Source organism: Typopeltis vanoorti, chromosome 6 (assembly GCF_054136105.1).
Source record: "Typopeltis vanoorti isolate ZY-2024b chromosome 6, IOZ_Tvanoo_1.0, whole genome shotgun sequence".
NCBI classification, from domain to species: domain Eukaryota; kingdom Metazoa; phylum Arthropoda; class Arachnida; order Uropygi; family Thelyphonidae; genus Typopeltis; species Typopeltis vanoorti.
Genome location: NC_143554.1, coordinates 41,909,687 through 41,921,780, shown reverse-complemented (window position 1 = coordinate 41,921,780; position 12,094 = coordinate 41,909,687). Strand labels below are relative to the sequence as shown.

Here is a 12,094-nt window from a genome sequence, read left to right as displayed (position 1 = left end):
AAATATAATAAAAAATGCAAAACTGTTCATCAGCTGCAGCCCCTCTTAAAAGAGAAGGCCACAGGATTAGATTGGATAGAGGAAATAGGGCAGGAGGAGAAATATTATTATTGATAGGTGAAGAACTTCAACAAAAATACAAGTTAAGAAAGATCTGAGGGAAATGGTTCATTTGAGGCTATTTGATGTGAGATAGAGGTCAATAAGACAAAATATATTGTTGGTTGCTGATACAGACCTGGGGATTCAGAAGAAGATGTGGACGACATGCATCACGAGATTAGCACAAGGACAGACCAAGCATTTTTTTTTTTTTTAATATGTTGTGCCTATACACAAGAGGTTGGTTGATCAACCTATAGTACATTAGGCATGTATTGGGAGTGAGTTGGGAAAGGAGGAACTTGTTTACATTTGATCTAAATGACTGTAAATTGTATTCCTTGGGAAAAACAGCAGGGGAAGACTGTTCCACAGTGCAGCAGCTGCAGGGATGAAGGAGGAGGAAAAGAAACTTGTTCTGTTTGTTTCTAGGTGTACCGTTAAGGGGATGTTGAGCAGCAGATGCACATGTTCCAATGAGCTTAGTACTGAGCGGAGGAATTATTGATGTTATTTCAGATGAGCATTTCCCATGGAAATATTTGTAGAATATACATGCAGAAACCAAACATCAAAAGTGGGGAGGGGAGAGAGAGTTGTAAGAGATGGACCATTAATAAGTCTAATTGCTCTCCTATGTATTGAGTTAAGCATTTTGAAAGAACTTTTAGGGGGCCCACCCCATATGTGGGAGCAGTATTCAGTAGCTGGGCAGATTTGTGATTTGTATAATGCTAGCAGCTGTTCAGAGGTGAAGTAACATCTGGAGAGAAAGAGAAATCCTAGTTTTTTTTTTGAAGCTGAGGATGCAATGGTCGTGATGTGTTTATGCTATTTGTTTAAGCAATTACCAATGGGACACTTCAACTATGCGCATATAAATCGGAAGGAGGAAAGGGCATATGACAAAATGTAAATGGAATTTATATAGTTACTAAGGAATAATTACCTGAAACAGCACATGATGGAAGGACCAGGGTTGGATCTGGTAATAGCATCAGAAGATCTATCTATCTATAACTACAGTAGCAATCCTTACCTCCAATTGGAGAAATTGATCATGCAGTCTTGTCCTGGGAAGTTGCTCAACATGTGGAAATTTCAGTCAAGAAAGGGTTTAAACCTTTTATTAAGAGGATTTAACTCTTAATACAAAGCTGGCAATTAAGACAAACTCAGGAGGCAACTTAGTACTGCCAGGGCATAAGAAAACACGGAATGAATGTCATTAGTGCACAGGAAGCAGTTCAAGGATTGTTTGAGCAATTTTGGGATTAAGTAGATGATTAGCAAAATAAAGCAGGAGGTGAAAAAAAAAAAAAAAAAAAAACATTGTGAAAGGAATATTAACAAAAAGGTGATCATCATGCTCATGAGCAATATAAAGTGCAAGCAAGAAAGGTAACTGCTATAGTAAAGAAGGCTAAATCAGATTTTGAGAGAAAATTAGCTAAGCAGGCCAAAGTGAATCCAAAAGTAATTGTTTGCTAAGCAGCAAGCAAGAGAAAGAAGATTATGGAAAGATTACTTTACTCAGTGCTGATGGTAGGAAAGTGACAGATGCAGAAGAAAGAGTTCAATTACTGAGTGATCACTTTGCAAGGGTATTTATTACCCAGGTGGTAACATTGCAGTTACTTATGTGAAAATTTAAGTAGATGAACTGGAGGTACTCAGTATATTGAAAAACATCAATGCGAATACAGCAGTGGGCTGGGCAGTATGTCAGCTCATGTGCTACGAGAACGTGCAAGTGCACTACCTCTGATGAAGTTATTAATCTAAGTCGCAGCTCTGGCAAGGTATGAAGGGAGAGGAAAGAGGGTAAGATAGTTTCATTACGTAAAAGTGGCTCTAAGACAGAAGTAGAAAATTACAGACTAATTAGTATCTCTGGAGTGATGGTTAAAGTATAGGAAAAGTTGATCAAAAGTAAAATTCAAAAATGAGCAAATAGGAATATGATGCTCTACAGAGGGCAGCATGGCTTTGTTAAAGGTAGGTTCTACCTCGGTAATTTATTCATATTTTATAAGGTGACAGTGGAACTGGATAAAAGAAATGGCTACACCATGATACTACTACAGTTTGCAAAAGCATCTGACAGAATATCACATCAGTTGGAGCAAATGGGAATGGATATTAAGCTGGTGGCATGGATAGAGGAGTGGGGTTGGGGTGGCTGATAGATAAATATCTGAGGGTGGTGTATGGTGGAGTGGAATCAAGGTGAATGAGAGTGACTAGCAGAGTGTCCCAGGGCTCTGGACTAGGACCAGTGCTATTTAACTTGTACATCAATGATATAGCAGAAGATTTGAAGGAGAAGTAATCAGTTGTTTGTCGAAGACTGAAGAGGACAATAGTTGATAAAGGTGATGTAAATACCTTACAGCAGGGCTGTCCAACTTCAGTTAATCTGAGGACTGCATTAAAAAAAATACTTATCCAAGTACCACACACAATGAGTATCTAGTAATTTGGTGAGCAGCAGTGGCACAACCGAGATAGCTGAAAAAATGAACAACACTAATTGCGTGCTCACATCCCCTGTGAGAGCTTGGAGTATGCGTGTTGGAACAAAACAATGTAAGAACGCTTCTTTGACACATCTAATATTTGAAAAACATGTGGGTATATAGTGATGTAAAAATACTAAATAAAATTATCAAAATCTAGATTATCGATTTGTGATAGAATTAAAATATCTAATGTGCATTCGATTCAAATTGTTATTTTATTTTTTCCCACGTGAAAATCAAAACCCATGGGCAGGTCACATAAAATTGCACCGTAGGCCGCATCTGGCCCACGAGCAATGCTTTGGACAGCCTTGCCTTACAAAATGATTTAAATAAATTGGCAGTGTGGGCAAAGGACAATGGTAGTCAATACACTTTGGGATGAAAAGACTACATACTTCACATCATATTAATGGTACAAGTTTACAGGAAATTGATGAGCTGGGGATCTGGGGGGGGGGGGGGAGAATAGAAATTTGAATTTTAGGAGATATAAGACTTGGCAAAATAGCTCAGAGGACTACTTGGATGTTGAACTCAATGACAAAGATAGGGAGGTTATTATCTTTCTTTATCATCATCAACAAATTCCTGCCATGTACCCTCAAGGGGATGTACAGGATATAATAGTACTAATTTCCTATCTACAATTTTCCTCCAAATCAGTCTGTTACTTGTCAAAACTCCAACATTATCAGATCTTATATTTCTATCATCTAAGGCACTTTGTAGCACATCAATCCACCTATATCTTGGTCCTCCTCTGGGTCGTTTTCCTGCCAACCTCGCAGAGAACACTTGTTCTGCTAATCTTTCCTTACCCATTCTGTTTAAGTGACCATACCAGCTGAGATCAGCTCTGCTAATGCATTCCTGGATGCTGACAATGTCAAGTTCTTTCCTAATATCCTCGTTTTTAATATGATATTGCCATTGATGCCATCTGTTCACGCCTCTAATCTTTCTCAGGATTCTCATATCGGCGATCTCTAGTCTTTGGTCAAGTGTTTTACTGCAGACCAAGCTTTCAGATCAATAAGTTAAAAACTAGTGTGAACACTGTCTTGTATATACAGCTAATTTAGTGTTAAGATTCATTTCTCTCTTATTCCATATGAATTTATTAAATTGGCTTCTTACCATACCAGCTTTGTTAATTCTGTTGTCTATTTCGATATTTAATTTACCATCTTCACTAAAAATTGTGCCTAAGTAGCTGAAATGTTTTACTTGTTCCACAGGTTCTCTGTTCACAACACAGTTGACATTTTCAACGATTCTGCCTATTTTCATTGTCTTTGTCTTTTTATTGCTGACCTTCATACCATATCTATTACAACACTTATTCAATTTAGTCAGGGAATCTTGTAGACTTGTAGCGGATTTCTTTAGAAGTATAACATCTTCCGCATAAAGCAAAAAGATGACATTAACATCTCCAATTTTGATATCAGAATTAATACCACTTTCCTTCATGTGATCCATATAGATAATGAATAACAAAGGGGATAATGTAAATCCTTGTCTCACACCAGATTTAACATTAAACCATCTTCCTGTACCTCCTTCAATTCTAACTGCTGACTTACAACTTAAAAAAAGACTAAGTATTGCTTGATATAATTCCCCAATGACACCATGTAACTGTAGTATTGAAAAGCTTCTCTCTTGGTACCTTGTCATATGCTTTTTCCAGATCGACAAAACTTAAATACAGATCTTTGTTATATTCCCATGCTTTCTCAACTATTTGTCGTAAAGTGAAGAACTGATCCTGACAGCCTCTATTTGGCATGAATCCAGTTTGTTCTTCACCAAGCTTTTCTTCCACAATTCTTCTCAACCGTTTCTCAAGTATACTTGCATAAATCATACCAGCAACACTAAGTAGGGAAATACCTCTGTAATTCACACATTCACTTTTATTTTCCTTTTTATATATGGGTATTATGAGAGCTCTACTCCAATCATTGGGAATTCGTTCCTCTGTTCAGGTCTTCTGAACTATGCAGTGCAGCCACTGTAAGACTTTTATACCACCATACTTCAGCATTTCTGGTTGAATATCATCTACTCCTGCTGCCTTTCCACATTTCAAGCCTTTGATGGCTTTTTCTACTTCAAGTATGGATATGTATTCCTGAGAGTATGCCTGTTGAGTGTTTTTAACCACTGTGCTATCACTGCTTGTTTCATTTAGCAATTTTTCAAAGTAATTACTCCATACTTCAAGGATATCTTTTTCTCACATTTTCATTTTACCATCTCTAACTCATTTCATAGCACGCTTTCCTCCATTTCTGAGCTTCAACAACCTCCAGAACGTTTTGCCACCTTCTTGATATTTATTTTCTATGTTCTTGCCAAAGTCCATCCATGACTTGTTTAGCTAGTTTGACACAGTGTTTCGCTTTCTTACATTTGTCTCTGTATTCTCAAAGAGCAAAAGCTGACTTATTTGCCAGGAACTTTTGATATGATTTCTTCTTTTCGTTCACTGCCTCATTAATTTCCTGTGTCGACCGTGGAGTTCTAATTTTGCTATCCTTGCAGACAACTTCACAAATGCCTCTCTGGCTGAATCAATCAAGATTTTCTTCAAGGCTTGCAACTGAATCTCCAAGGTTTGATTCCTGTTCTCAAACTCTTTCATTTTTAATTCAATAATCTTTGCGTATTTTAGTCTACAATTCGCATCTGAGAGCTGCTCAACTTTTATTTGCTTTAAAACTTTCTTACATGTTATTCTTCTCAATATGAAATTCAATTTTATCCTGCTCAAGACTAAATAGTGATCACTTCCAATTTCAAATCCTCTGTACACTCTGGTGTCCTGCACCAGGCAGAAAACATCACTATCAACAATAACATAGTCAATGAGACTTTTCTTATTCCTTGCCTCTTCTCTCCATGTGAATTTGTGCACATTTTTATGTTGGAACATGGTGTTAGTAATAACCAGTCCATGTCCTGAGTAGAAATCCCACAGGTATTGTTCGCCCACCGTTTGTAGGTCTCTTCTTGGCGTTTCGTCAAGAATAGTCGATTCATGCTGAAGGGAAGAAAGAAATGAAATATGTATAAACTGGTCCCCATAATGTGAAATCACGCTTTCTTGTCTGTCGCTGTACTAGTAGTAGCTTGATTTTTGTTGTCGCTTTTTTGCATTATTTTTTTATTATTAATTTGTATGATGGATTCAGTACAGTCAACAAGTTCTGTTGTTAAACGTTTTAGTAGCTCTTTCAAAAGAATATTGAATAATGTGCTGACATTCTGCAAAAAAGAATATTTAAAAGGCAGTCTCCTTGTTCCCCATTCTCAAGTCATAAAACCCGCAAGTGCAATTGTGGGCGTATCCGGGTCGACTGTTAAAAGAATTCGCAGGGATTCAAAAGGTAAAGGTAAGCCAAAATTTAAATCTCCTAAAAAAAGCGCTAGAGAAAGAAAACCATCGAAACCGTAGCTTTGAATGATTTTGATGTAGACATTATAAGAAGAACTATTCACAAATTTTATGTGGACGAGAAAAGGGTACCAACTGTTCCGAAATTGATTCCTGTGCTTAAAGAAAAAATTAATTTTCCTTGGAAATGAGAAACGTTAAGGAAAATACTTCATGAAATCGGATTTGTTTTAATGCTATTGCTATATTAATGCTATTAAGTATGTTTGGGCAGAAGTGAAAAGTTTCATTCGCCATCACAACGTAACTGTGGATATTGATATGTCGAAACTTTTAAAGCTTTCAGAACAAGCGACTGAAAGTATTACAGTTTCAAAACTGTGGAAAATATTGCTCTCGTGTCACCTCATTGGAAAATATGTATTGGGATAGAGACGGAATTATCTAAGAATTATGCGAACCTTTGGCGATTAGTTTAAGTAAAAGTGATGGCGATTCGGACACCGATTCAGATGACTATGAAGATTAAAAGGATTTGATAATGGTATTTTTTTCCAATCTTTTTTTTTTGCATGGGTTTGTTAAAGGAGTCACAACAAATCAAATAATTAATCGGTTTAGGACATTAAAGTGTCTTAGTTCTCTCAACTGTAAGTTTAGAATATCTAAGTTCATTTAAAAAAAAATTTCTGCTTTTCTGTATAATTATTTTTATTTTATAGAAACGTTCTTAAAAATAAATTTTGTTAAATTTTTGTTTTATGCTATACCTTTTTTTTAATTTTGTTAATACTATGTATATTTTTCCAACTGTTATACAAGCAAAATAGTTGTTCGTAAAAGAAAAGCTAAATTTTCTGACTTGCGATAATAAACAAACTCATCCCAGAAGACGGATTGATTACCCTATTATCGGAATGGATTCTCCTTTCTGGGACATGCGCAGAAGTGTCGAAGGGTCTCTAATTGGTTAGGCCAAATTATATTTGCCGTTATTATTAACTTTGCTCTTTTCCCCAAATTTTCTCAAAATGTTTTTGTATGTCTCACAATCATTTCCTACTCTGCTATTTAGATCCCCAACAAGGACCAACTTTTCCTTTTTCATTGTGTCAGTTGCTTTCTCTAAAGTCTCAAAAAATTCCTTCACCTACCTTAGTAGAACCTTCTGTGGGACCATAGGCTTAAATAAGTCTCATTGTCCAGTTTTCCATTCTCATATTTGCCCACATTACTCTACTTGAGACTGACTGCCATTCAAGAAGATTAGCCTCGTATTTAGTGTTAAATACCACGGCTACTCTTTCTTTTCTTTGATTTTCATTGCCCGAATATAACATTTTGTATTTATTGCTCAGTAAGATCTCACCAGTTTTTGTCTTTTTTGTTTCAGTCATCCCTATTATGTCGATCTGGTACTTATATAATTTCTCAGCTAGCTCCATTTCGTTGGCATTCAGGTTTCTTATGTTGATAGTACCGATCTTTAACTCTGGTGATGTTGAGTTAGGGTGTGTTTTCAGAATTGTTCCAGTAGTTAACTTTTCACTGTTCGCCCTGGTTCCCTGGTGAAAACAACGGAGGCCTCGTTTAACCGGGCGATGCCTCCAGCTGGCATGAAATTTTGTCATGTTGTGTCCCTTTTCATTAATTACTTTGTTAATTATGCTCTATATGTTATGTTCACCCTATGCTGTCACGTGGTGCTGTCTAAGTACAAAGGAATTGCCTCGGGGTTGAGCCAAATCCAACTGCAAAAACTTCTGAGGTTCTTCTCTTAAGGTCCTAAGACATTTATTTGTTAACGCTGCGCCACTTAGGACAATTAGTTTAAGAGAAAAAATCTTAAACAAGAAGAAGATACTCAGATATACCTTAATGATTTAACAACTTTGCAATCGTGACCATAAATTCACTACTTAATTCTCCCAACTAGGTTCGTATATTTAACAAGTGGTGCATCGGATAGTACATACAGACAACTGATTTAAAAGAAGCAAAAGGTTTATTTAACATACTAACATTTATACAGTGCATAGAAACTGGGTAAAATTCAATTCAATACTACAAAATATTATGCAAATATTGACAGCAAATGTGAGCGTCAAGTCACATGACTCATATAGGATAGACAATTGTGCTGTTCCAAACTATATCACACAAATTCTTCAAATTCCTCTCTAATAAAGTCTAGATAACATGCATTAGCTCCTTATAGACACACACATCCTTAGTTAACACTCTTAAATTTACATTCATTTCCCTTCACTGGTTTATAATATGCTACAGTCCTATTCTATCTCTGTTTAAGTTCTCAGATCTTGAATTACTTATCATTCATTCACATTAATTAACAAGAAAATTTCACGATACCGTTTTACAATGGGTTCCTGCACTTGTTCCTTTCCTTACTCGTCTCTGGATCCCCAAAATGATTTCTTCTTACTGGGGAAAGTATCTGGGATTTCTTGATCATGTATAGGCCTACTCGTTTCCAGTGAGTCATGTCCTCCTTTCAGGGAGATCTTTGGGCAAAGTAATTCCCTCGACGTGAAGCCTTCTACATAGACTCCGAGCCTTTCTGCAGATTATCTTCTCTCTTCCAGAATAATGTCATGCTCCTAGGGTTTGCGATACATAACCTTTCTTATAGATACATGGCACTTTCTGTTCTCTTCTGCCGGGAATCGGGGCAGAGATTCCCCCTTCATTCTGGAACCGTACCTCTACTCGCGAAGTCCACACAGCCTTGTGTGTGTGTGTGTGTGTTGGTGGTGGTGGTGGGGAGTTTCCTAACCCTTTTATCACCTCACCCTATCAGCACCTCCCGTAACCTTCTTCCTCCCCCCCGACGCATAGACAGCGCTCAACGTGGTGTCTTTTGGGGGTGGTTTTCTCCCCTTTTTTGCTTATTGATCGTGTGCCGTGTGCACACAATATGCTTGCAGCAACTTCTTTTAATCCTGTGCTTAAGCCCTAATTCTTGCTAACAAAATGAGAGTCATTTAGCCATGCTTTGACTATCTAAATTTTAGGAATATTATACTATTTCAATTTATACATTAATGTTCTTTTCCTAGAAAATTCACAGCCAATTCAACTAGCTCAAGTATTCTGTTTATATAATGGGATAACAATCTTTTCTTATACATTTTCACAAATATTTTCTCTTTGCTTAAAATATCCTAACTTTGTTCACATATATAATTTACACTTTGATGTATGCAATTTTCTTTTATAGGGTAATTGCTTGTTAAATTGTGAAAGAAATAAATTCTCTTAAGAACTTCATTAATCACAGTTTAACAGTACCATCATTTTGTATTTTGGTTTAATAAGAATTTTGGCCAAAATAAGAATACAATTTGGTCGGCTAAATCCCAAATTGCTAGTCCCAAGCTGGTGACAGGTCCATCCTCGTTCGTTCAGTATCCAGGTAGATACCCAACAGGGTGCACCACGAGAAGGTGAGGATTGGACATTAGGTCAGAAGCCCTGGTCGGTTCTCCGCATTCCTTTAAAGGCTATGTGGAGGTCTCCTCTCAGTTATACAGCTTTGACCCTTAAGCACCCCCATCTTTCTTTATAAGGCTATGAATTGGTCACATTTTGACTACTGTGAACAGATTTGGTCACCTGCATTTCTTCAGGATCAGGAAGTGTGGAAAGGATTCAGAGATGAACGACCAAGCTGGTGACAGGTCTGTGGAATGTTCCTTATGAGGATAAATTAAAGGTGTCTGGGTTGTAGAGTTTAGCTGACAGGCAAAGGAGAGGAGATATGATAGAAACTTATAAGTTACTAAAGGATTGACACAAGAAATTTTTCAATACATGGGGGAGTAGGAGTAAAAACAAAGGGTTACACTTGAAAGTTATCTAAGAGTGTGGTTAGTAAGAGTACGTGGACTAGGTTCTTTACTTGGAGTGTGGTGAATGAATGGAATGGATTGCCAGAAGTGGTTGTGAACACTCAACATTAAATAAGTTTAAGGAGTTGTATGATAGGTATTGTGTTTGTTAATGGATAGTGTGGGTCCCCCATGATGAATCTTCTAATTCTATGGAGTACCTGTATAAGCAATAAAAACAGTAATAAAAACTTGGTATTCTCTTTCATTCTAAGTATTACTTCTCTTCTGCACACAAATCCTAACTCCTTATGAAACTCATGTCCATTTGACCTTATGTTCTCTACAATTTGGATAGCCCAAACCTTCCTCAAATTGCTTGATTATACCAAGAAGGGAGAAATCCACATAATAGATACCTCTCTTTTTCACATCATCACTTTCTCATAGATGCACTGTTTTGGCATTATGTATTTTTATGGGTATTTCCATAGAGGTGCTGCTCCACAGAACTGGTCACCTCCATTTTTTTCACTTTCTGCTAATTCCACACAAACACAGGACTTTGATCATATTACTAGTGTGAATGTACTAGTCAGCAAACTGTACATATTTCAGCTACAACCTCATCAAACCAACTTCTTATCATCTTCTATCATTTGTTTATCTTACCTCTGTTTTCTGAAATGTACCTCTGTTCTGTAGAACAGTTTTTCCAATGAATAAAATCTCAGAGTTTCAAGAAACACAATAACAGATTTCTTCTTGCTTTCTCTCTCTCTAAACAATTACCTACAGAGCACTGTCATGCTATAGGTTTTGGAACTTCTCATGTGTGTTTGGAGTTAAAACATTAATTTTTTTTAGGCATCTAATAAGCTGGATAGTGATCTCATAGCAAGTGATGCAATTCATCTACCACTACATTACAGTATCAATTAATACTATAATAGATATTAAGTATTGCTGTTTCTAAACAAGTAATTGCTCACAATGCTCAGTTCAATTTGAAATATGTCCCAAGTATTGAAAATAAAAAACAGTAATTATTAATATTCACAACATTAAAATTAAGAATAAAATAGATGGTGAACTGAAATATTAGCAATAACAACTAACTATGGATATAAAAATTGAAGTCTTTATTTTCTCAAATATAAAAATATATTCCTTTTAAATCAGTTTTCCAGTGAAATCAAACATTTCAATAATCAATCAATCTATTCATTCCTTTTCTCCGTATCCTTCTCCCTAACAGATCACAACACATGAGATTTGATAGTCCAATTCATACTCATGTACTTAATATTATTTGTTCTCTTGTACTCAGTAGCTATTGTTTCATTCTTCTAGTCATATTTCATGCATTTAAAGATGAACATGGAAGAACTCCATTTTTTTCCTTCTCACTTACAGTATTGTATGCTAATTTTGTTAGCTCAGTCTTACAATTGGATTCTTTATATATGATCCTAGTTAGCCACTTTTTTTATCCCCTTTTCACTATTTCCAATACTACAATTCTGATACTATTTCCAATTAAGTCAGTCATTGTAGCTTATTATTACAACAATCTGTCATTTATTCAACTGCAGTAGGAAAACCATTGGCCATTCTGATAACGGAAGGGTCAGATAAGTGAAGCAGTTACAAGGTGCTATACTGTAAGTCAGCTATCATAACTAAATAATGACTACCTAGTAATATGTTGATAATAGCAATGATTAATTTGAGAAGTGCCTATCAATAATAACTTTTTAATTTGACTATGAAGTAAATCTCTTCTTATTACTCAGAAAGTTTAAATTAAGAAGATGGACAAATAATATTAACTATAAATTGCAGACAAAATTTCTCACCTTACATCAGGATCCCAATTCTGAAAATACAAACCACAGAACAATTAATGAGAAAATAACCACCTCCAATAAATAATTTTTTTATCTATGTATTCAGTCACATGAAAAAAGCATTCATCAATGTAAAATTAAATTAAGGAAAATAATTAAGCATTTAAATAAATTAAAAACAATTTTGATAAGTTAAAATTTGTTATTTTTTAAATTATTATTTTTTTAAAGTGGTTAAATGGCACAGGAAATGGGATAAGGAGAATATGGGAGAGATTTAAGCATTTAAATAAATTAATTAAATTAAGCATTTAAATAAATTAATAACAATTTTGATAAGTTAAAATTTGTTATTTTTAATTT

The 12,094-nt window shown here is 35.6% G+C and overlaps 1 protein-coding gene across 2 annotated transcripts in view; it reads right to left on the bottom strand.

Moving 5' to 3' along the window:
• Positions 1 to 12,094, bottom strand: part of LOC150105404 (uncharacterized) — a 184,672-nt gene that overhangs the window by 109,500 nt on the left and 63,078 nt on the right. For both annotated transcript variants that reach the window (XR_016548446.1, XM_090394131.1), the window contains exon 3: positions 11,741 to 11,760. Coding sequence is in view for 1 of the 2 variants with exons in the window: in XM_090394131.1 (XP_090250257.1) it covers positions 11,741 to 11,760 (20 nt within the window). In the remaining variant the exon portion in view is untranslated. The remainder of the gene's footprint in view (positions 1 to 11,740; positions 11,761 to 12,094) is intronic.